The sequence below is a fragment of the Miscanthus floridulus genome, chromosome 4 (assembly GCF_019320115.1).
Source record: "Miscanthus floridulus cultivar M001 chromosome 4, ASM1932011v1, whole genome shotgun sequence".
NCBI lineage: Eukaryota > Viridiplantae > Streptophyta > Magnoliopsida > Poales > Poaceae > Miscanthus > Miscanthus floridulus.
In genome coordinates this window covers 73,347,564-73,374,834 of record NC_089583.1, presented here as the reverse complement: position 1 = coordinate 73,374,834, position 27,271 = coordinate 73,347,564, and the positions used below count along the sequence as shown (strand labels likewise).

At 42.4% G+C, this 27,271-nt stretch overlaps 1 protein-coding gene and 1 pseudogene across 1 annotated transcript; one reads left to right on the top strand and one right to left on the bottom strand.

Moving 5' to 3' along the window:
• The first annotated feature begins 3,497 nt into the window (after positions 1–3,497).
• On the top strand, positions 3,498–4,974 carry LOC136548648 (uncharacterized). The gene is made up of 2 exons (XM_066540098.1): positions 3,498–4,282; positions 4,944–4,974. Exons 1-2 carry the CDS (start codon positions 3,498–3,500, stop codon positions 4,972–4,974), a joined length of 816 nt encoding a protein of 271 aa, XP_066396195.1.
• Positions 4,975–6,911: 1,937 nt separating this feature from the next.
• LOC136548647 (uncharacterized) lies at positions 6,912–26,049 on the bottom strand (annotated as a pseudogene).
• Between the last annotated feature and the right edge of the window lie 1,222 nt (positions 26,050–27,271).

Below are 27,271 nucleotides of genomic sequence, written 5' to 3'. Positions count from 1 at the left end.
GAGTGTACCTATCGTCGTACCGAATGTCCAAGAACCCACTGTGGGTCCTAGAACGAAGGTGCGGAAGGTCCTGCATCGAAGATAACATAGTAACATGTTACTTCACGAACACATGTACGAATAAAACTTATAGATTATTACCTGCCCCAGCGCAACGAGACGTCCTCTGTGGGTCTCCTCGTACGTCGGGTCGAGCAGGTGGAATTGCTCCATCCTACAAAAAAAGTGAATGAATTAGAATTACAATGTACAATGAAACATGAACTTATAAATGTATACATAATTGACACAAATACAAGCATAAATTGAGACATGCATAATTAAATATATGATACGACAAAATATAAAATAATACTATAAACCAATAGTCCTACCTCACTAATCTGCCAATGGCAACTTCGTGAGTTGTGGCCAAGTCTACCTGCACTTGCCGCACTCGTACTGCTCGGGATCAGTAACAAATGGAGTTCCTCTCCCACGCCTAGTTCTTCCGGGTATCTGATCCATAACCATCCTATGTCTCATCCTCTGCCTTGATCCACGCTTGTTCCAACGGTAAGCTGGATCCGCAATGTACTTCGGCCCATCATAAGGAGGCCACTCTCCAGGGTCCTAGAAAGGCACGAAGCGAGGGCTCCATGTGTTCACAAGCGTGTTGACACTGAACTCGTGAGGTATCCTCCTCTCGATATTATAGTTGCGATGCCTAGCTGCTGCCACCAAATGCGAACATACAAAGTGGTATTGCCTTGGTTTACCACAAGTGCACTTGAAATCTTGGAGGACAACCACATGTATCCTCGACTCTCGGACCTCGCCATCGGACGTTGTACCGCCCCTATGCTCGACCTGATAAGTCCCTATGGCATGGTCAAAGCATGCAACCTCATGTGTGCCAGCCCTTTCTCTTGCCTTCTCTAGGTGTGCCTTTGGTTTCGGAGCCCATATCTCTCCATCACTACTCAACTGCAATGCATGGGTGTGTCTATCGTTGAACCAGGCAACAAGCTTATAGAAGGTGAATTGAACAATTGCATTCACGGGCATACCACGTATCCCCAATAGCAATTTATTGAATGACTCTGCCATGTTGCTGCATTGAAACTCGTACCTCCAGCCACCATCGTCATGAGCTCTCGTCCATTTCTCCAAATCCCTCATCAAACCCGTGAGCCATTGTCTACCTTCTGCATTTGATGCGGTTCTGATCTGCTCCAACTTTTCCCTAAAGTACTTGTCCTCAAGCTGTCGAGCAGCCTCCTGCAACAGATCAAAGTTTTTCTTGACACTGTCCTTCCATAGGAGATTCTCGGCAAGGTGTCGAGTACACCAATGATGGTGCAAAGGTGCATACCCCTCTAACTGCTCTCGCATGGCATTAAGTATGCCCTGATGCCTATCAGATATGACGCCAACCTCCCTGCCAGGGCCAACCACATGTATCCGGACTAGCCTCAAGAACCATCCCCAACTGTCATTGTTCTCCTTCTCAACCAAAGCAAATACCAAAGGAACCAACTTGTTGTTCGCGTCACAGGATATGGCTATAAGAAGTGTGCCCTGGTATTTGCCAATCAAGAACGTACCATCAATGGAGAAGACGGGATGACAATGCCTAAAGGCCTCGACACACTGAGGAAAGCACCAGAAGGCACGGAAAAATATCTGCCTCCCATCCTTCCATGCATTAGGTTTTGGGATGTACTCATAATGCATGCCTGGATTCACCGCTTTGATTGCATTGAAAAGAACTGGCAGCTGCTCATACCCATCCTCCCAGTCCCCATATATCATGTTCCACGCTCGCTGCTTAGCCCTCCATGCTTTACCATAAGTTATCACATATCCTCCATACAACGCCTCAACGATCCTGATAATTGTTCTCACCTTCATGTTGGGTTCTCCCTGCAAAATTCCCATCAACCGCTTAGCAATTAGGGTAGATGTCAACTGCCGATGCCTCAGTGTCAGCTCATGGTCAGCACAATTGTGTGGCCCAACTACTTTTGTGATCTTCTATTTTCCGGTCACCTATTGCTTCCTTGCACAAACCCTCCATGGGTAGCGTTCCTTGTCACACACAACTGTGTAACAGCGCTCCACATATGAATGCAATACCCTGTAAGGCCTCTTTCGTATCACTGCAAAAGCCTGCAACCACCTCTTCAAAGCAGGGAGGTCATTGAACACCCTCCCCTCCTCAATTACCATGTTAGGACCGGCCTCAGGAGCTTCTAGGAGCTCATCATCACGTCCTTCTGTAAATGCTAGATCAGAATGAGCAAGATCACTAAACTCATGAACTCTAGGATCACGGCGGTCGGGAAAGATACGTCTCATCATCTCAACATCACTCTCCGTCAGCTCTCCAACAGGACGATCATCATTAGAATCAAGAGCCCTAGCCATCTCATATGGCTCCGAATTATTCATAATTTCAACATTATTGGAGCCACGAAATCCATCTGAAAAGTGCACTTGCGCAGCAACATGGGGCACATCGATATTCTCAGGAATGTCTCCTGCAACGTCATTACAGAAATGAGGAAAGAATAAAAAAAATACCATGATTCTGATGAGCTCCCCAAAACCATGCGGTTAAGACACTTACTCGGATGATTCTGTATCAAAGGGATCTCATAAGGAGGATCTGCCACGAAAACATAAGTATGACAACCATCTCCAAATAACGCATTGGGGGCAGATTGAGCATCAGGAACCGTAGGCGCAATCTGCACATGCAGGTAAGGTTTCGGAACGGGAGGGTCGATGTGTGCCAGATGATCTATTGCTGGGGTAAACCCATGAGGGATTGGATCAACTAACACCCGACGAACAACCACGTCCAAACATTACAGCTGGCTCTTCATAGCCGATCTCACATAATTGTCCCACTGATCCGCACAACCAATTGAGATCATTCGCCTGAAGATGTTCGGAGGACAACCTAGGTGCAGTACACCATCAACTGCAATGTCATCATCTCCAAAGCAATGCAGCTCCTCCCGAGCCCTTGCAACCATATCACTAAATGAAGGCCTATCATTGAATAACACATGCACGCTTTGCATGTCAAGAAACTCAACATATCCATAACGATCGCTTTCAACCGTGCCTCCATAATATATGGTCACTAGGTTGTCCATCTATTTAAAAAACGTAACGAAACACATGTCCTTTAGTCCAAATTATACGATAGATAGTACCTAACAAGTACTTTCTAACTACAAACTAAGTAATCATGATAATAACTACGTATATATTTATAGTGTACTCACTAAATAGCAAGATCATATGTAGGTAACTACAAATATAACTATATATCTAAGTAGCTATCTAACTATATCTATTTATCAATGTATCTATGTTTCTATCTATCTACATATATATAACCATATCACTAACAAAGTCATCACAATATAACTAGTCAATAACATACACCAACTAAATAAGTACATTGCATATTCATATTTTATACCTTTCTGGGTCGACGGACGATGGGCGTAGGTCAAGGCGAATATCCGGGACTGCGGTGGCGCGGCCAACGACAGAGGTGGCGCGCGGCGGTCGCGGGGTGGCCGACGCTCCGCGCTGCGAGACCGGCTCGACGGCCGCGGGAGGCGGGGCGAGGCGAGGACAGCGGTGGACGTCGGCAAGGCGGGGCGAGGCCGAGGCCGGCGGTGGAGACAAAGGCTACGACGACGGTGGAGGGCGTGGCGGCATCGGCGCTGCAGCCAACCAACGGCCAACAGCGCGAGGCACGGCGGCGCGGTGCGGGCTCGGGCAGAGGGAGCGGAGGCAGCAGCGCGGGCTCGGCCGCGGAGCAGCAGCGGCTCGACGGGCCTGGCGCGGCGCGGGCTCGGCGCGGGCTCGGCGCGGGCGGGCGCGGCAGGCTCGCGCGGCGCGGCCTCGCGGGCAGGCGCGCGTTGGCGCGGGGGGCGCGGGCCACGGCGCAGCGGGCGTGCGGCGCGGCGGGCGCGCGCGGGCGGGTTCGCGGCTGGCGGGCGCGGGCGACGTCGGGCGCGGGCGGGCGTGGGCGCGGCGGCGGCGGCGGGGGCTGGCTAGGGACAACGAGATGGGGAAGAAGGCCGGGTAGATATTTAGGCGAGCTCGGCGCCAGAGTGAGTGGCGCCGAGCTCGGCGCCAAGATCTACGGCGCCGAGCTCGGCGCCATCCGCTCTGGCGCCGAGCCCCTTGCAGGCCATTTGCCCGTGGCCAGGAGCTCGGCGCCAGTCACCGTGGCGCCGAGCTCGGCGCCACTCACTCTGGCGCCGAGCCAAGGGTCCATTTCTGGAATTCTTTCCGCCAGGGGTCTATTTGAGAGAAACTTTCGAAAAAGGGCCAAAAGTAAAAAATTCGGTCGCTACGCGAGGAGCCGAGACATGCGGGGAGGAGCCGACGCACGTTGATTAGTTTTCCTCGCCACGCGTCAGTGATCTAACGTATGGGCGCACCGGTGGTTCAGTGGACCCGTCGCCCACACAATTTTTTTCCCCAATTTGGTGGCCCGCTGGACACGAGCCATCGTTCGTATTGATGGGTAGGGTTGATGGGCCACGCATGGCATTGATGGCTGTAGCACATGCATGAAGCACGACCGATGGTGCAAGGCGGAGTGACCGCCGTGACGTGACCTACCGGCGGCGGGGCCCGCAGTCAGTCTCAGGTCCTTGCAGGCGGGCCCCGCGGCATGGGCATACAAGTGGGAGCTGACGAGTCCTCTGGCTGTTACCGCCGCGTGGTGTGACTGCGCGATTCTTCCTTCTTGTTTTATGATGATCCAGTTGCATGCATAGGCCGCGTAGCCTTCTCTTCGTTTTGTCACCGCACACGTAGAGAGACAGGTATATGCGTACATGTACGCGTTTGGTTCGTAGCGAAATCCCGAGGGCGGAACGATGCATGTGTAGACACGTATTCATAATTCATGTACGTACATGCAGGAGATGGACATACCAGTTGCAGCTTGTCTAGTCTCTCTCTTGTCAGGCAGAGGCCGTAGGTTGCAGGGCACGCGGAGGCTTGAAGCGTATAAGAAACGACTTGCATGCAGACAGAGGCAGAGAGCATGAGGCAGGCATGCGGCAGCTGGTTCATGCATGCCGACTGCTGCACGCATTGCTCGATTCATGTTTGTGCGAAAATCCCAATCCACAACTCAACATTGCTTGTGTATGTGTGTGTGCCGCCTCCTCTTTGTGTAGCTTGTTTGATGCCTGCAAGAAGCATTGCTCCACACACAACTCAAAAATTGCCATTTGCATATATACAACGTTGTTGCCAAGATGGCTGCTCTATAAGATTGCAATCATGCATGCATTGGTCAAAGACTTGTTCTATAACGAAATAAAACACGTCTTCCTTAGGCCTCCTTTAAAATTCAGGAATTTTACACAAAATAATAGAAATTAATTTATTTTTATAGGAAAAACACACATAAAAAAGTTCTTCGGTTCGGAAAGAGGCCGTATACATTTACATCGCCCATACGTAGTCTCCTCGCATGCATAATTAGGAGAGGCTCCTAATGCACGCTTTGAGCTGATGACGCCTCATAATGCATCCTATGAGTATATTTTTATTACTCGTGTGGCTGGGTTAGGGGGTCTTCTTGCCCGCACGACTGATAATATTCATTATCAACTCCGGAGTGTGGGAGAGGGGGTCCTTCACGCACGGAAATTGATAGTCATATCAATATTATTACCGGCTATTCTGAGATTTGTCAAGATCTATGTTGCCATTTGACTTAATATGGATATATTATCTTATAGTATATTCGTTTTAGCCAGCCTTTAGTCTTGAAATTCACTTAGTGGTTCAGTATCTATATATCCAATCTGGTTGCCATGTGTCGTACCATGATAGGAATTGCTGATATTCTCTTCTCAACTGTGAGTCCTTGCCAAAATTTGGTGTTATTAATCTTCCTATTCCTCTCAGTGGTGCATTGTAGCTATGGTGTTCTCGTAAGAATATCTTTATTTTTTATTTTGGTATATCATAAAATATTGGGGATCAAACTTTATATTCCCTTCTAATTCTTTAGCTTCTTTAAATATTCTCCAGTTGTCATGGTTTGTTTTCTTGGAAAACAGCTCTTCGTGCTCTTGGGATATTTTTGAAGGGCTTAGGCTTGGGAATAAATATATATACCTGTTGTAATATAGATATCATGGGATGCTGGCCTTATTGGCTGTGTAAATCTTGGTGGAATGGAGTAGAATACAATTTTATATCTTCCTTGGAGGTATGAAAGCTTTTTACAAGCTTCCTTAGTAATTTTTCCAAGGTCAGAACGTTGGATCTCCTCCAGCGTTCCATATATAGCATGGTCTATAATGGTCTGTAAGGAAATTTCTTGCGTGACATTCTTTTGTATAGTTCTAAAATATCTTAGGTTTATGTCCGCCTTTAATATTAGATATGTATGACGTGGCTCGATGACTAGTGTGTCATCTAGCTGCAGTAACGGGAGAATGAGTGCTGATTACTATTCCGGGATGCCTTTCATTTCATTTATAGAGCTTCATGAAGAAGCTTTGGATATCCAAGAATATCTTTCTCTGCCTTTCGGCATATTTTCCCCATATTAGATCAGTAATTTCTTGGGGGAAGTATGACAATATTTGCTCTGTTTTGAAGCTTATTCTGGGAGGAAGGAATTCATAAGGTATATTGTAACGATATATTTCTTTGTCAACTATTATATATGGCTCATTACGCTGTAGCATCATTTTATTTTGGATTTCATATGATAAGAGCTGATCCCTGGCCTTGTCTTCACTTGTTCCATTGTTCTTCATTCCTGCCGAATGGGAACATGAATTAGTGAGACTATTATATAACTCTGTTTCTGTAGCATTGTTGGGACTAATTTGTTCCATATTTTCTACTTCTTGTCTCTATTTTTAGTTTGTTGCATTCAGACATGACGCACAGGCTTGTTTCAAACAAATGCTGCATCTACACCTATTGTCTTAACTTGGATACACTACGCCAGATTTGCACATCACTGCCGGCATCATCACTGCTGGATTTGTGAGAACCGGCAGTGATGTACCTTCACTGCCGGTTATGAGCTTGAAAATGAAAAAACGATTGGGGCTGGGCTAAAACCGACAGTGAAAGACCACATCACCGCCGGTTTGTGGCTTGAACCGGCAGTGTTTTGGCGGCCACTCATCACTACCGGTTTAAGCCAAGAGCCGACAGTGATTGTGCTCTATCACTGTCGGTTCTAGCCAAGAACCGACGGTGATAAGCCTACAACACAAAAAGGCTACAGCCGTCCTCTCATTCCTTCTCTCTTCCATCCCAAGAACAGAGGCGCGTGTTTGGACCATTCCCTCTATTGCTGCGGCTGCTCTTCACCATGAAGCTAGTGCTTGGATTTTGAAGAATGGCTTGATCTTTTTGCTTTAAGGTTAGTAACAAACATCCACTCCTTTGATTTTGTTGCTTAATTAGCTTCGTTTTGATGGCTACATTGCTTGATTCTCATTCTAGTTCTTCTCCATTCTAGAGAGCACTTTTCCAATTGGACATTTGTGCAAGGCTCAAATTGTGGTGAATCCATCATTCAAAAGGTTGGTGTCTATGAACACATTTAAATTCCTAGCTAATTATTCCATGGTGGTCAAGATAATCATTGTTAGTATGTGATGCTATAATTAGTTCTTAGAAGTAGAGTAGAATAGTTGTTCTTCAATATTGTGCAATAATTGTTTTTACTACGATTTTCAATTTACAGGGCCAGGGCTACCAATTTCAAATTTTCAATAATTAGTGTACAATAATGTTTTCCAAAAATGGTACTTTCGAGCTACAATTGTTGTTCATGAAGCTCGATTTCTTATTAATTCTTTATAATTACTGTCTCAGTATTTTCTTGTGCAGAGATGGATCAAGAGTGGATGCATCTGTCCCGAACGGACAAGCGATACATGCATGGCGTCAGCCAGTTTATCACCGATGCCAAAGCCCATGCTGGGAATAGGAACCCTGTCTTCTGCCCATACAAAGATTGCAAGAATCATAGGAACTTTCGTCAAATTGAGTCTATACGATCGCACTTGATTACCAGGGAGTTCATGCCAAACTATATGAAATGGACTATGCATGGCGAGGTTGGTGCGAATGTTCTGCAGGAAAACGATAATGATGTGGACATGCCTGACGTAGCCATCCACGATGCTGACGAGGAACCCGGTGTCAACACAAAACCTATGGCCACAGCTATAATGTGTTTAGGAACACGCTAGCTGACGACACTTAGGATAACGATGGCATTTCTTAGCTGCTACGTAATGTAGAGACCAGATGTCTTAGTGAAAGAAAGCTAAGAAAGCAAAACACCATTGTATAGAAATTGTCCAATGAGTAAACTGGAAGCCAACATCATGCTGTTAGAGTTCAAATCGATAAACTGATTGAGCGATAAAGGCTTCGATCAGTTGTTAGGTGTAATAAAAAAAATGCTCCTAGAAAAAAATGAGTTACCAAAAAAGACATACTTGGCCAAGCAAATGATCTGCCCCATTGGCCTCGAGGTTGAAAAAATCCACACGAGTTCCAATGATTGCATATTGTACCGTGCAGAAAAATACAAAGACTTGGACAAGTGCCTCAAGTGTGAAGCTCCATGGTACAAGAAAGGGCCGTCAGATGAGGGTACCAAGACCAGAGGAGGTCCCATAAAGGTCGTTTGGTATTTTCCTATAGCTCCTCGGGTGCATAGATTGTTTGCATGTGCAAAGTCAGCCAAGCTGTTGCGCTGGCATGGCAAAGAGCGTAAGAAAGATACAATGATGAGGCACCCTGCCGATGGACATGATTGGAGGACTGTTAATACTATGTTCTATAAGGACATCGGTGGAGAGGTAAGGCACCTTTGATTTGCTTTGAGCACAGATGGGATGAATCCTTTCGACCAGGTTAGAAGCAATCATAGCATCTGGCCAGTGACGCTCTGTATATACAACCTTCCACCTTGGGTCTGTATGAAGCGGTCGTACATCCAGATGCCACTACTGATCCAAGGGCCAAGACAGTCTAGGAATGACATCGATGTGTTTCTAGAACCAGTGATCGATGAACTAGTGGAAATGTTTGAAAAGGGTGTGCTGGATGTTTGGGACGAGTACAAAAAGGAACATGTCACGATCAAGGGAGTACTTATCGCTACAATCACTGACCTGGTAGGTTGAGGTTCGTTGTCCAGAGAGAAGACAAAAGGCTATACTGGATGTGTCGAGTGCTTAGACAACATCGATGCGGTAAATCTACCAAATAACTCAAAGATAGTTTATATAGGATACCGTAGGTTCCTACCTAAGGATCACCCTTACCGCAGGAACAGAAAAAGATTTCAATGGTGCTATTGAGAAACGCTTAGCTCCAAAATATCAAGACACGCCTACGATACTTCGAGAACTCAACAAACTGGAGGTTGTCCTTGGGAAGGGGGACAATGCAGTAGCAGCGCCTGATGGGAGCGTTTGGAAGAAAAAATCGGTTTTCTAGAAACTACCTTACTAGGCATTTCTGAGTGTACGCCACTGTCTTGATCCCATGCATATCACTAAAAACATGTGTGCTAACACTCTTAACACCTTGATGGACACCGGGGGGACATCGAAGGATTCACTAGCCACACGTCTGGACATGCAACACTTGGGAATCAGGAATGAGCTGCATCCCGTGGAGCTAGAGAATGGCCAGTTCGAACTTCCGGTTGCGTCATGGACATTGAAGAAGGAAGAAAAGCATACGCTTATTTCTTTCTTCAATGAACTCAAAGTCCCGACGGGCTACTGTGCGAACCCAAAGAGGCTAGTGAACATGAGAGAACTCAAGTTCAACTATGGCCCTATGAAGGCCCATGACTGTCATGTCATTATGACTTAGCTGCTCCCTGTTGCCCTGCATGGTATCCTCCCCCCAAAGGTCCACGCCCCAATCATAAAGCTTTGCTCGTTCTTCAATGCGATCTCAAAAAAGGTCATTGATGTGTCCACGCTAGAGCAGCTACAGCGGGACATAGCCAAAACTCTTATTAGGCTTGAGATGCATTTCCCGCCGACTTACTTTGATATCTCATTGCATCTGCTCATTCATCTTGTTGACCAAATTAGAGCCCTTGGTCCAATGTACCTGCATCAGATGTTTTCTTTTGAAAGATTGATGAAAGTTTGTAAGAGGTATGTTAGGAACAGATTCAGACCAGAAGGGGGCATGATTGAAGGATGGTCAACGGAGGAGGCCATTGAGTTATGCACATATTATCTGGACAACAAAAGGGTCAGAGTTCTAGAATCTCATCATGAGGGAAGACTACGTGGCAAAGGAACGATCGGGGAGAAATCTATTACAGTAGACGACCCTATTTCTTTTAGACAGGCACCGTTTGCTATTCTCCAGCAAGCCGAGGGTGTGATGCCATACATTGACGAGCACAGACAATCGCTGTAAACTCTGTATCCGAGTAGGTCGCAGGCTTGGCTGGATACAAAATATAAGGAGGAATTTATCAGCTGGTTGCGACGTCGCTTGCTTGGAATAAAGTTGGGTAATCAACTGGATGTCTTAGCCAAGGGGCCTTTGAGTACATATCTTAAGTACCAAGGGTATGAGATCAATGGATTCACATTTTACACAAAAAAGCAAGATGGAAAAATCACATACCAAAATTGTGGTGTTCGTTTTAATGCTCACGACGAGAACGACAATGTGCAGGCAACATACTATGTTTTCATAGAGGAGATATGGAAGCTAGCCTATGGTCCGTTGAAGGTAGCTCTTTTTCACTGCCAGTGGGTCCAGCTCGAGCAAATCAACACTGACAGCGAAGCGTTCACTACCGTTGATCTCACTAAGACCGCATACAGAGACGATCCCTTCATCCTTGCAAGAGATGTTATGTAAGTCTTCTATGCAAGGGACAATAAGACAAAAGGAAGGCTAAAAGTAGTTCTAGAAGGGAAAAGAAAGATTGTCGGTGTCGATGGAGTGACGGACGAAGAAGACTACAGGGGCTATCGAGAAATACATCCATTCGGGGCGAACGTACCCCTACCTATCCTTCAAGATGGTGACGAACCTGCTTACGTATGAATTGATCACAATAAGGCCCTCATTGTTGATGCACCTAAAGATAGTTAGATTATTGTCAACTATGTAATCATTATGCAGATGTTGTATCAGTCATTCACACTGAATATTTAATTTATATTTTGTGCGCATCTCTATAATTTAATTATTGACTATGTAATTAAATATTAAGATGATGTTCATAAACACTATTATTTGATAATTATAGACCATTAATTAATTATCATAAAATTAAATAATCAAGGCACAAATTTTTGTGTTATTTTAGAATATAAACTAACTGCATTATTTCTATTAATAAATAAATAAAGAAAAGCAAACTAACCGAACTCCCTATCCTAGCTCAGTGGTTAAGGCCGCGCACTCTATACTCTAAGACCTTCGCTCGAATCCCAGGTGGACCAAACTTTTTTGATTTTGCATTTATTATTTAGTAGTGCATTACGATGGGATAAAAGAAAAAAATAAAACCATTCTAACCGAACTCCCTATCCTAACTCAGCGGTTAAGGCCGCGCACTCTCGACCCCATGACCCGCGCTCGAATCTCAGGCGGGTCAAACTTTTTATATTTTTTACAAAAAGGCTATGATGGCAGGCTCCAAACCGATAGTGTTTTTTTATATTTTTTTACTAAAATATGGCGGCAGGGCCCTTCACTGTCGGTTTTGGTTTTAAAACCGACAGTGATAGCTTCTATCACTATCGGTTTTTAAACTAAAACCGACAGTGATGTGTAGATACTCCTCACATACCAATAGTGCTCCCATGACCACAATAATTGGAACACTGCTTCCACATATCTCGACAACTTTAGTTTAGAAATAAAAATGTAACACGACTGCTAGCCCCTATAAAATTGCCCTCGGCCAGGAGCTAGCCTCTTCATGCATGTTGGTTTCAGCCAGGCCTTATCAGCCATGATATAATATTTTTCTCTCACAACAAACCACAGATATTGTTATGCATCGCAGTCCACAAAAATGGTGCACACATGTAAGGTCTTTGTTATCGTATATGTAACTTATTTCTAATTTTTTGTAATTTTTTATGTATTTCATTACTATCTAAATAAATATATTGTTCTTGTTAAAACTTTCCCACTATAGTATCTAAATAAATATATCCTTTACATATATGCAGCTTCACTGTCGGTTCTATTTAGAAACCGATAGTGATAGTCACCTTCACTGTCGGTTCTATTTAAAAACTGACAGTGATGTCCATGCCCCCCTATATAAAACAAACTACCGGCCACATACATTGATCCCACCCCACCCACAAACTCTCTCAGTCTCATTTCTCACGTTTTACTCTCACTTCTCAAGACATCCACTCTCTCTCTCTCTACATGATTTGGTCATGGCAACTGCATTTTTCAATGGTATTGATATGTTATCTTCTCCAATATTCTATCTATATTTATTTGATCTATATTTATATTCATGTTTCTTTGCATTCTACATTTATATATATTCTTATTCCTTGCATTCGATCTATATTTAATTATGTTGCCATATTTTACTTAGAATAATTTTTTTGTGCATATATTTTATGTTAAATTTTTTTTTTGCATTTTATCGATCAGGTGGTATGAACAATGGACCTCCCCCACCACAAGAACCAGGTTTTAACCCTGGTGATGAGCCATTCACTCCTAATGTGGCCATTCCATGATTCCCAATTCTAGCTATTGTATAAAATATTTTCTAACATCTTTTGTTTTTTGATGCTAACAAATAAGTGTAACTAGTTTAATATTATTGTTGCATGCATATATGTCGTAGACTATATCCCCAATAGATTGGCTGCGAACAGCACTTAGCTGGTTCTTTATCTTGAACATCGTCGAGAATACGGCATCTAATGCAAGTGGTCGGCTATGGACGTGTGAACTCAGTTTTTTCATCACTGTGAGGGGTTCAAATCATCGAAACCATATCCATAGGACAGGAATACAGAGGCCGGACATGATAAGCGTCCAATTAAGTGCCGTGCGCATCTGTTTAGAGGCACTTCGACGTATTTGCTATGATGTGCCTGATTTCTCGCACTTCAAGGCACTTGCTTTGAATGCTGGTGATATCCCTGTCCCACAAACAAGCGAATGGTTTGCAAGCTACAACCATGCGGGTGTGGTAAAATGGTCACTTATACCTGAGTCGTGGTTATTTGTTGTTTATTATTGTAATAACATTCTCTAATTTTTTTCTCCACATGCAGATTATGCTACAGGGCCTTACCTATGCTGCATGTGGCTTGTGGGCTGTTCTAGACCAAGCTACGGAGCAACTTGGGTACGATTGGGACTTCTATAATGAAAACCTCGACCAGCTCACTATAGAAGGACGCTAGTACTGTATAAGGATTATTAACAGGGGCAGTGGTCATTCAGTAGGTTACATCTATGGGCGACCATTCTTTTGGTATTGTGAGGCACGAGAGAATGCACTCATACGGGTATTGGACTTCATCGATACAAGCGGATACATAATCCGTGACATCAATTACCATATATGGCTATAGAGGCATGTTAGTGTGCGTGACCCGATCGATCCCGGTAGTGATTCCGATAGTAATTAATGTTTATTTAGCTATGTTTTCAAGGTCATAGTTTAATTGGGTTCTAATTTTAATATGTATGGCTTTGTGTGTTTAATTATTGTCATGCATGTAATTCGTATAACATTTGTTGGACAATTAGAAATATACATTCTGGTGTGTATTGGTATCAAAATTATTCTCAGGCTTGCACATGCTACGTGTGAAGGAAACACCAAGTTTGGAATTTTCCGGAGATGGTTTGTTACTTTATGAGGTTCAATTGAATTTCCGCACGATGAGACCGTTTAATTATAGGTTGAACTGAGTCTACCCACGAAAAAATCCGGAATGGTACCAAACTTTTACACAGGCTCTAATGTGCCCTAGGGATAAGAATTTTGTGGAGGTGGATGAAAAAATCTATTGGGTCCAAGATGAAATTCACCCTCTTTTGTCTCATTCGGCACAGAGAAAAATATAATAAATAACTAAATTACTCAGAAAAATCTAAGATCCTATGTGCGGTCTTAATTTGGGTGTACAAGCTTGCCAAAAAAATTTCAAGCCATTTCGATATAGACAAAGTATACATGCTTCACAGAGGTACATGTGCCCTTTCATCAAACCATGACTATACACATAGGTTATCAAGGTTTCTATGGTTCATATGCATTCCGGTGTTGTATTGGTCTTAAACTTTTTCTTAGGCTTGCACGTGCCACGTGTGAAGGAAACACCAAGTTTTGAATTTTCCGGAGATGGTTTGTTACTTTCTAAGGTTTAATTGAATTTCCGTGCGACGAGACCATTTAATTATAGGTTGAATTGAGTCTACCCACGAAAAGATCTAGAATAGTGCCAAACTTTTACGCAGGATCTAATGTGCCCTAGGGATAAGAATTTTGTGGAGGTAGATGAAAAAATCTATTAGGTCCAAGATGAAATTCACCCTCTTTTGTCTCATTCGGCACAGAGAAAAATATAATTAATAAACAAATGATTAGAAAAACCTAAGATCCTGTGTGGGATTTTAATTTGGGTGTACAAGCTTGCCAAAAAAATTTCAAGCCATTTTGACATAGGTGGAGTATACATGCTTCACAGAGGTACTTGTGCCCTTTCATCGAACCATGACTATACACATAAGTTATCAAGGTTTCTGTGGTTCATATGTATTCCGGTGTTGTATTGGTCTCAAATTTTTTCTTAGACTTGCACGTGCCACATATGAAGGAAACACCAAGTTTTGGATTTTTTGGAGATGGTTTACTACTTTCTGAGGTTTAATTGAATTTCCGTGCGACGAGACTGTTTAATTATAGGTTGAACTGAGTCTACCCACGAAAAGATTCAGAATAGTGCCAAACTTTTATATAGGATCTAATGTGCCCTAAAGATAAGAATTTTGTGGAGGTGGATGAAAAAATCTATTGGGTCCAAGATGAAATTCACCCTCTTTTGTCTCATTCAGCACACAGAAAAATATAATTAATAAAAAATAATTAGAAAAACTTAAGATCCTGTGTGGGATCTTTAATTTGGGTGTACAAGCTTGCTAAAAAAAATTCAAGCCATTTCGACATAGGCGAAGTATACATGCTTCACAGAGGTACATGTGCCCTTTCATCGAACCATGACTATACACATAGGTTATCAAGGTTTCTATGGTTTATATGTATTTCGTTGTTATATTGGTCTCAAACTTTTTCTTAGGCTTGCACGTGCCACGTGTGAAAAAAACACCAAGTTTTGAATTTTTCGGAGATGGTTTGCTACTTTATGAGGTTTAATTGAATTTCCGCGCGACGAGACTGTTTAATTATAGGTTGAACTGAGTCTACCTATGAAAAGATCCGGAATAATGCCAAACTTTTACACAGGATCTAATGTGTCCTAGGGATATGAAATTTGTGGAGGTGGATGAAAAAATCTATTGGGTCCATGATGAAATTCACCCTCTTTTATCTCATTCAGCACACAGAAAAATATAATTAATAAAAAAATGATTATAAAAACCTAAGATTCTGTGTGGGATCTTAATTTAGGTGTACAAGCTTGTCAAAAAAATTTTAAGCCATTTCAACATAGGCGAAGTATACATGCTTCATAGAGGTACATGTGCCTTTTCATCGAACCATGACTATACACATAGGTTATCAAAGGTTTCTGTGGTTCATATGCATTCCAATATTGTATTGGTCTCAAACTTTGTTTAGGCTTGCACGTACCACGTATGAAGAAAACACCAAGTTTTAGATTTTCCGGAGATGGTTTGCTACTTTCTGAGGTTTAATTGAATTTCAGCGCGATGAGACCGTTTAATTATAGGTTGAACTGAGTCTACCCACGAAAAGATTCAGAATGGTGCTAAACTTTTAAACAAGATCTAATGTGCCCTAGGGATAAGAATTTTGTAGAGGTGGATGAAAAAATCTATTGGGTCCAAGATGAAATTCACCTTCTTTTGTCGCATTCAGCACACAGAAAAATATAATTAATAAAAAATAATTAGAAAGACCTGAGATCTTATGTGGGATCTTAATTTGGGTGTACAAGCTTACCAAAAAAATTTCAAGCCATTTCGACATAGGAATACATATGCTTCTATTTATTTAGTATATGAAAGAATTTTTTTAATATATATAAACATCACTGTCGGTTTTAAAAAAACCGGCAGTGATGAGAAAAAACCGACAGTGATGCTTGTTATTACTGTCGGTTTATGTTGAAAACCAGTAGTGATATATAAAAAATTAAAAAATAATTGTGCTAGCCCTCGGGTTTAAGTTCGGGTCTCGGGCTACAGAGTTCAGACACTTAATTGCTATGCTAGTATAGGATGTGTGCCAAGGTTTATTTATTTTATCTTTTTGACCTTTAGACCGCTTAATAAATTATAAAATTAAACCCAAAAAAATTGGGCCACCTGGGATTCGAACATGGGTATCGGGGGCTAAGTTGTGGGGTCTTAACCGTTGAGCCAGTAGGAGGTATTCGAAAGAAGTGGAAAAGATAAGTTACTTATTCTGTAACCCCTACATGGAAATCACTGCTAGTTTAAAGAATGGTCCGGCAGTGATGTACCCCCATCACTGTTGGTTCCTACTTACAACACGGTTTTCATGACAGATGACAGACATGCGGCAACACGGTATTATTTAGAAGAGCAACAGTCCTGTTGGCCCTCTTGATCTCTGGTACGTAGCATATCATATACTACGGTCTTCATGACAACGAGACAACGACCAAGATGCATCGCCACATACAATCCAAGGGACGATGTAAGCAAAATGAGGTCATACGTACAATGCAACATCCAATATGTAAGCAAATAAAACGAGGTCATGCAATGCAAGTATCAACCCAAGGTGATGATGATCAAACAAAGGATTCGACAACACGGTTTTTTTCAGCACAAGTAAATTATTACATCGACCTAAGACATAGATTAATAGTGCTACTAATTACTATCGGTGTTGCCGCATGTGTCGTCCCCCTACTGTCGGTGCTCCTCTTCATGCTTCTTTCATCGCTCAGCCCTGCGCTGGTGCCGTTCTGCGTCCATCGTGAGACACCGCTCGGTCTCCTCCTCCTAGCGGCGGCACTCCTCCTCCTCGTGTCTACGCTCCTCCTCCTTGGAGATCTCGATGACGCGCTTCAGGATGCAGTCATCGGTCTCCTTCTGTGTGATGGCGTGGAGGTGCCGATCCTCCTCCTCCTTCCGGGCCGCCTCCAACGAGTTGAAGACGACCTCCTCCACCGGAAAGAGGTTCTGGTTCCTCCTCCGATGCGGTCTCACGGTCTGGATCATCCTCGAGGTTCACCTCGAGGCCCGATTTGGACGACGACATTGGTGGAGGCATCAGGGGGCGACATGAGGACAACGGGTTCAGCATCGCCCATGTTGTCTTCAAGTGGCAAGGCATTGTGGTGGCAGGTGATCGAGGGCCGGGGAGAGGTGTGTGTGGGAAGGGTGCTTCGCTTTCTTGACGTGCGGTGGTGCAATGGTGCTTCGCTTATATATAGGCATGTCGGTGGGTGGAACTGATCATGGTGCAATAACCCGCACCCCTCGGAAGATGGAGTGCGCCTATGTTGGGAACCGGTGCAAGTAGTCGATGGACTCCTGGGTAAACGCGGTGTCTCTTCATGGGGAACTGAAGGGCCATGACCAGTCCAAGGACCGGGTAAAACAATGGTTCTTCATGGGAACCGTGCGACCAGCGTGGTCGGGGAGTTGAAGGGCCTACGCGCAAAGTAGGGACAGATAATCACTCAAAGAAATAAATTCCTTCAAACTTTCTGAAATCAGGTGATAGCTCAATGGTTTGTCCACTGCTCTAGAACTTGTAGGCTTCGGTTCAATTCAAGGATGCAACACATTTATTTTATCTTTTTGACCTTTAGACCGCTTAATAAATTATAAAATTAAACCAAAAAAATTGGGCCATCTGGGATTCGAACATGGGTATCGGGGGCTAAGTTGCAGGGTCTTAACCGTTAAGCCAGTAGGAGGTATTAAAAAGAAGTGGAAAAGATAAGTTACTTATGCTGTAACTGCTACACGAAAATCATTGCTGGTTTAAAGAATGGCCCGATAGTGATGTACCTCCATCACTGTCGGTTCCTACTTACAACCAGCAGTGATGTACCACCATCACTGTCGGTTTCTAATTAGAACCGGTAGTGATGAGGTCTGGTATAAAAGGCCACCGCGGGTTGAAATTATCCAAATTTCAACCCCACGCCAACCCTTCCCTGCGCTCCTCTTCTTCGACGCCGATGCCTGTGCACCGCCCCACACCGAAGCACCCATCCACCGCCCCCACGCCACTGTTCCTAGCCCCACGCTCCTCTTCTTCGACGTCGAGGCCTGTGCACCACCCCACGCTAGAGCAACCGTCCACCACCCCCTCGCACCGCCGTTCCTAGCCTAGTGCTCCTCTTCTTCAACGCCGACGCCCGTGCATCGCCCCATGCCGGAGCACTCCTCATGCTGTCCACCGCCCGACGCCAAAGCACCACCGAGGCCTTCAGGAGCGCGCGCGGACAACTGCTTTCCCACCCCCACGGTGAGTGCGTGGCTCACTGCCCGCTAAGTTTTAGATGAAATGCCCCACTGTTGTTGTCTTCCCAATAGCAGCCAATTCCTATTCGATTGAGTTACATGCTGTTACTCCTTGGTTTAGCTATCCTTATATGTACATGTTGTTACATAAACCAGTTAGTTTTTCCCTGAAGAGATTATGCTACCTACTAATTTGTTGAGGACCTGGTAATCATGGCCCTAAACTATTTAAGAACCATTGGTGTTATTTGCATGTTGTCGCAACAAGTTATTCCCTCTAGTCATAGCTAAGTGACCTTTTGCGCTGTGTGCAGTCTAAGTATTTAAACATTGATCATCAACACCTCTTGATATAGTTAGATTGAATATGTGACAATGATATGAGCATATATGTCTCAAATAGTAGTTGCATAATGTTATGATATCTCTATACTTTGTAATTATTGCAAGCAATGGAAACTAGCAGTCAAAGGTACACGTTAATGACTGCGAACGTCTTATTTGTGACGGTAGGGAGTGTTCTGTTTGTGTAAGAGTTAGATAAGAATTTCTGCTCTTGCTTAAATAGATTTAGTTTGGAATGTCAAGGATAAAGAATATTAAATAGATTTAGTTTGGCCATATAACTTGAATAATAACTCTTGTTCAGTGAGTTACTATTACCACTTACCACATGTCTAATTTACTTAAATGTATAGGCAACCTGATATGGTATGTAGTGCATGTTGGTCACATGCCTGGGATTTATCGAACCTAGGAAGATTGCTATGCTCAAGTCAATCCCTACCCTGGTAATTTGCACAAAAAATACAACATAGAAGCTGAAGTTTTGAGGGCCTACTATAGTGATTTGGCCTACCTTGCAAACCATGGGAAACTGGCCTACTATGGTCCAATGAATGCAAACCATGGCAATTCGCTGGCACTGGAGATCGAAGAGAAGCCACCCACCGGAGATGCAAAGATTAGGAGAATTGCTACTTGGTCTTGAAAAGATGTCATGCATTTATTTATGGCTATGGTCATCGCTTTTCTAATTTGGAAGTTGATGTAGGCTTAGTTTCGTAGAACAGTAGGTGGACTTTGTTGTATGTGGTCAATCAAACAATGAATTTGTTCAAGGTGAACATATGCTATTATTTGACTTTGTTGTATGTGGACTTATTATTAGACTTTACATTAAACATATTATATATATGAACATATGCTATTAGTAGTTGTCCGCGGCCAAAACTAACCATGATCGTGTCACGGCCATGACTCATTGTCGCCTGTTACCCCATCGCCGAAGAACTGATCGGCAACAAGAAGAGGCTGATATCGCTGGGATGGGAGAGTCGCATAATCCGACAAACGGTGATGGTGTCAATCAGGTCGGTGAGAACAAGCAACCATGGACCCCATCCGGCCAGCTCGATCTGGGTCAAAATGACCAAGATGGCCAGGTAACTTTGGTATCATGTCACTATGTAGCCACACACACTAATCAATTGAGAGGGTCATAGCTTACTTGGTGTCTCTAGCAGGAGCCTCCACCGGCCAAGGAGCCAGAGGGTTCAGGTAGCAGGAAGGCTAGATCCAAGCGAGGCATGTCAAAGATTCCTGTTGGTAGGAATGCACACTGGCACATTACTGAGTTCGATGAATTTGGGGATCCACTCTCACCGCCTATAGCTTTGACCAAATTCAAGACTATCCTCGGGTTACTTGTTAGGGACTTCATCCCGATTAAGTACAGGAAGTGGATTAGGAAAGATGATGACCGGTGGAGGGTTTCTGAAAGCGAGAAGGATTACATATGTGATGTCAAGATCCCAGAGTATTCACTTTCCTAGCCGAGTATGATAGGGAGTTAGTCAAGAAAAAAGCAAAAGAAATCATGGGGACATGCTTCAAGAATTTCAAGGGGACATTGTACAAGAATTTTGTCCTCCAAAATAAAGAGCCAGATTTCTATGGTGGACAGTTTAGCAAGCAGAAGGACTTCTGGTAGGATTTCAAGGAATACATGTTATTCGAGGAGTACTTAGAATTGAGTAGGAAGAATAAGGAGAATTCATAGAAAGCGACGAATCCTCATCATCTCGGCTCTCGTGACTACGCCAAAAAGATGCCAGAATTTGAAACAGAACTTCAAAAGATGGATCGCCTTGCTGAGGAAGGCGTTCAGGTTAAGACCGCTGATTGTGAGCCCAGATCGGTATTATACTATATGGGGAGAAATGTACGGCACGCCGAGGACGAGAGCTTTAGCTCCTCAAATCAACCCATGAGCGAACTCATCCAGAGGATCTCCCAGGTAACTGAAGAGGTGAGGCAAGGGACTCGCACTTCTAATAGGGAGAAAGACGTGATCACCCAAGCACTCAGAACCAAGGAGCACCCTGGTCGCACTAGAGGAACCGGTGTTGTTCCTTGGAAACTAGCATTCCCCCAAGAATCTAACACTTACCGGACCCACTCGAGGGGTAGAGTGGAATATGAGGCAGAGTATTTGAGGAGACTAAAAGAGATGGAAGACAGAATGAAAGCACGGATTGAGGCGACCATTGAAGCATGAGTCGAGCAAATTTTGCTATCCAAGGGGTCAGTAGTACCACAAAACCCTACTCCTAGTGCCTTTAGCCCATAGTTTAGGGGTTGCAGCAGCTGCGGATCGACCCCACTCGACGAAGAAGAGATGAATGTGCCTCATCCGGTGGACAACATCACTGAACCAACCAATGTCAGGTTATACATCCGTCAGGAATGGACAAAGGACAAGGTGGCGCTTGGCCAGGCCTGGCCTGCGGGAGATGGGACAATTAATGGCCACCCAATTCCACTAGGTTATGCTCACATCACCATTGACAAAATACTTGATAAGAAGTATAACAAGATACCCATTGAGTACTTCGTAGTGGAAGACAGGCCGAAACTTGGTCAAAACAAGGGCTCTCAAGTCACCTGGAGCAAGTGCTTCATTAAGCTTGACCATCAATTGCCCTCTGATGATGAGGACGACTGCGAGTCTTCGCCCACTTGCGATGATCACTCACCATCTCCCAATAGAGATCACTCCTCTCATCATCTGGAGCCATCACCCCTAAGAAGATAGAGGTCTCCTTCTATTCCTCCTCGTTCGACTCCATCTTCATCAGCCCTGAGAAAAGAGACTCCTCCTCCTCCTCCTCCTCCTCCATCTTCATCAGCGCTGGGAAAACAGAATTCTCGTCATCATCCTCCTCCTCCACCTCAGCCCAAAACAAGATCAAGGACATCCTCGCAGTCATAGAAAAGGTCCTTGGATTCAGTCGCTAATGCTCCCAAAGTGAACCAACATAAAAGAAAAAGGCCGTTCAGTGGCAGCGTTACCACCTTGATGAAAGACAAATTTACAGCACACATCTCGAAGGAAGATTGTGTTAGTTTCTTCAATCTATGTGCCTCACAGCCTCCATTTTTGTTGAAGTCAGAATTCGAAAGGCAAACACAGAATAAATACGCTACAACAAGAGACGAAGAAATACACAATAAAGATTTAAGGAACATTATGAAGTTAGTCGAAGACAACCCTGATTTAACCATGGAAGAGGCTACGAACATCTATTATGGTGTACAAGGGACGAGAACAACGGTAATGAAGTATGAAAGGGGCAATCTTTTGGTTCCCGATCATGAGTATAAAAATCTGACAACATATATGTGCCAGTTACATGAATATTACATGGCTCAAGCAACAGAGACGGACGACTTTAGTTTTAAGGTTATTATCTATTCGCCACATGTTTTCCAATATCCTGAAGAAGAGAATTTCGATGTCGAGTGGGAGTGCTTGTTCCAGCTATACCAGAAACGCTCTCTCGATGTTCAAATGTTGACGTTGTGGACTATGTAAGTACCCTACACGCACAATATTACAATTAACTACTCTCTCGAGACACAAATTGTTAACTTTTGAGCACTTCCCATGATTTTATGTAGGTGTATAGCAAAATTTTGCATTCTAAAAAGCAAATGGGATTACATAGGCTTTTGGACCCCATGCGAGTCAATGAGAGGACATGTCTAGGACTCTATGGATGTGACGTGGAAGACCTAAAATAGAGATTGACTGTTGTTTTTGATGAATTCACGATGAAGAAGAAAACCCACATACTTCTAGCCTACAACTGCGAGTATGTGTTCTCGGCTTTTAATTTTATGCTTCTTTTTTTGTTAAGATTATTCGATAATTAGGATTCTGTGATTGCAGCAACCATTTCGTCTTCATTTGTGTTAATCTTGTCAAAAATCTGCTCGAGGTGTGGAACTCGAAGAAAAAACCATTTCATCATCTGGATGCACTGGTGGCAATGCTGAATTAGTAAGCGATCCTAATAACTATTATTTTCTAATCACACATACTGCCTTCTAATGTTTCTCCTTTTAATGTTGCTCAATGTCCGAAGAAGACATATCGGTGGGACGCTGGTCCCATTTAAGGTTGTCGAAATGGAGGGGAAGTACCTATCACAGCCGGCGGGAAACAATGAATGCGGGTTTTATGTAATGTGGGCAATGCTTCGCTACATCAGTGGGAAATCGGAAGAAGCCGATAAGTTGGTGTGTATAATCTCTATTTCATTTATGTCTGTTGAAAATAATTTACTGTTCCTCTTTGGATATAATCTTTTTTGAACGATAGCGCAAGAAATTTAAGCACGAAAGGCTGCTAGACATGGAGATCGTCGCACTACAATCGGAGCTGGCAAAATTCATCTTAGCCGAGGTATTGGAAAAAGATGGAGTATTTTCCATTGCACAATTCGTGAAGTACAAGGACCAGTATGGCCCAGAGCGGCTCGCCATATTATTGTAGGAAGTCCGAGAAGCATGTGTGAAGTCCAAGAACATTTCTTTTTTATTTTGAGGGATCGAGATGTGGATAAGAACATTTGAATTGTAATCGTAACATTTATAATGTTTAATATTGATGGACCTATCGTCTACATAGCGTATATAAAGCGAACCCCGATTCTACGAAAAAATATAAATTATAAAACAATAAAATACGAACGGGCCATCACCGTCGGTTTTCAACAAACCGATAGTGTTGTCGTAACCATCACTGCCGGTTAGAAGGAAACCGATAGTGTTGGCTTGCTCAACACTGTCGGCTTAAACCATGAACCGACACTAATAGTTACGAGAACACTGCCGGTTTGATCCATAAACCGACACTAATATTTACTACAACACTGCCGGTTTGATCCATGAACCGACAGTGTAGGCTTGCTCAACATTGCTGGCTTGAGCCAAGAACCGACACTCTTGAAGCAACCGTCACTGTCGGTTGGCACTACAAACCGGCAGTGTTGTTCAACTGGACACTGTCGGGTGGAGCCAGAAACCGACACTGTTTCCTATAGATCAGTGTCGGTTTTTAAGGACTGGCAGTGATGTCAACCCCCCATCACTGCCGGTATGCCACTGTCGGTTCAAAATCCGGCAGTGAAGTGGGTTTTTGAACCGGCAGTGATGTCCAGATCTGGGGTAGTGATAGTATATGCAATACGCACATTTAATATTATAATCACCCTTTCCTCTAATCCATTCATGCTTGCATTCTACTTGATTCATCATTTCTATATTTAAACCAGCTAGCTCTTCTATTAAGTCTATTTTCTCATCACTAGATTCATTTTCTGCGACTCATTCTCTATTTCATCTGTTTCTATAATTGAGTAGATTGACTCATCGTCCTTTATTTCATCATCACATACTAATATATTTTCATTGACACTATCTATTATAAGTACTCTCTCTTGCTCTTCATATTTGCTAGAGTACCTCTTTTGATCTTTATTAGGACATGTTTTGCTTAGATGATTAGGGGAATTACATATAAAACACCTACATGTTTTATCATAAGTTTTTCTTGGATTATATCTTCTTACATTTCTTTTATGTAGAAATGGGGCTCTATTATCAGATCTTCTTAAAAAGTATCGTTTCTTGATTCTAAAGTTTTGATTATCTCTCTTTGGAGGCCTATAATATTTTTTATTAGAATGCCTTTCTGCTCCATATGACAACGATATCTGTATAATCTTATTACAGAAACCATATTCTGATCTCTTCATGGATCTTTGGGCTTGTATATGTGTGCAAATCTTTCTTAGTTGTTTGAACACAAAAGTTATGGCTTGAGATATATTTTCAACATGTCCTTCAGGGGTTTTCTTGTATTCATCAAATATCATAGTTCCTAAAGGGTCTGGTAGTTTATTAAAAAAATTCTACTATTGCTTTATTATATCCTTGCTTAGCAGTGGAGGCATTATATAGGAAATGTTGAGAGAATTCTTTTATGCCTTTCCAACTTGTTAGAGCGAGCTTCTCTAATTCCTTTAACCTATCATTTTGTAGAGTAGTATGACCAAATTCTGGATCTTCTGGAATAATAATGTTTGATATCATATTCGCGAAATTATTAGGGTTATTTCTAGCCTTTTTTAATTCTTCATATAAATTAGGGTATGTTTCTACCCATTCTTCCCACAAAACTTTTACTGATTCTCCTAGAAAGGTTTCTAAGTATGTAATCATGTCCTCAACCTTAGTGCCTATAGTGTACTGGTTTTGTATGTACTTTTGGACAATTAGGCCCTTCCAGATACTAATTATATTTGACCAATCTATAGGGTCATGAGCTGCTAAATTTAATATTGCTCCATCACTCTTTGAGTTTTGAAATTGCACAGCCCTTTCGAAACCCCTTCTTTTACTTCCCATATACTTATATTGTTCAGGAATATATGTGGGTTGGAAATCATTCTTTTCAGGAGGCCATTTTCCAGACCTTCTTGTGGGTCTTTCCTTTTTTCCTTCACTTTTTACAGAAGTCTCACCATATTGTTATCTCCTTCTTTTGATACCTCCTATCTCCACATCCATAGCTTCTATTGCATTATCTAAGTTATGTAGGCTCAATGAGTTTATAAAGTCATTATGCAGCTCAGACTCATCATAAATGTTATCCTGCGGTAACATTTCTTTTGAAAGCTCTTCTTCTTCTTCATAACTCTCTAGAAGTAACCTATTATTTATATCCCATTGCTCTTCTTCACTAATAATATTTGTGCTATGTGTGTTTGGTATAATATCTGCTTTGCTTGTAACCTGTTGACTACTATTATCCTTAGGAGTGGCAATATTATTAACTATTTTATTGCTATTTTCAATAATCCTTTCTTTTTCTTTAGATATATTTTTAGCTATCATATCCTCCTTTTGCTTTCTTTGTAACCTTGCTAATTCTCTGATAAAATATAATTCTTTTTCTCTTATCTTAGGCCATTCCATGGTCATAGAATTTTTATATTCCCATTCTATATGTTTTAGATTCCGTTGCCAGTAAGCTATTTGTTCTTCTAAACTTGTTGTTTCCATACATTCAGTCATTCCTTTGGTACTTTTGATATTTTCAACATGTATATATGCTTCTGCTTCATCTAAGGCTGCAAATTTATAGTTTGTAAATCTAATGCTACTAGATCCTTCACAATTTTGATAACTTATATAGCTTTCAGGTTGCTTCAACTCTTTCCTTTCTATTAAGTCACTAATATTCCATTCTTCTCCTGCTCTTTCCTCATAGCTTATTTTAAGAGGACTCATAAATTTTATACCCTTGAATTGCATGCTTTCAATAACATCATTCACATTTACCCTATATCTTGAGCTACTTTTATTAGTTAGTCTACCTACGAATTCTATGCTTACTAATAAATTTGTACCTTTAAAATCTTCATATCCTTTGGTTTGAAAACCAAAGCTCATTTTTTCAGCGAATTCCTTTACTGGCATCATTAAGTGTGGAGCTATATATGTTATTAATCTATTTTCATTCATATCTCCCTCCATAGATCCTAAAGTTGCTTTGTCTATAGTTCCCCATCTTTTATCCAACAAGGTTATTAGGACCTTTGTTCCTAATTTCTTTCTTGTCAAACCTTTTACTCGTATGATATACATGCCTTGGTGAATATATTTGTGACCGGAATATATGAGTTCATTTTCAATATTCTTGCTTACTATTCTTAGATCAACTAGATGCGTAAGAACGCTTAACTCTAGTTCTCTCGATATTCTGTATAATCCATTTTTACTTTCAAATATTCTCATATGATATACTTGTTGTGGTCTTATTTTTCTTGGGGTATCATTCTGATATCTTTCCAAGTCTCTTTGAACATCGATAACTTCCTCTAGATTTTCAATATCTTCTCTTTTGCATGACAAAGACAACCTATGCCTTAGAGTTAAAGGTTGTGAATCTTGCCTTACTAGCTGGATGGTTTTGTCTCTTCCGATGCAACTTTTAGGTAAGTCTATTTTTCTGAATTGATACTCAGCCTGTTCGCTGGTTGGTTTCTGGGGTGATAAGCCCGGCTGATGCTGGTTTGTTGTGAGAGGAAAATACTGTTAGCTGGCTAATAAGCCCTGGCTGAAACCAACAAGCAAATAGGCTGACTATATGATGATGCTATTATTCCTGCTGAAGCTAGTACTATATCTTTGTTGC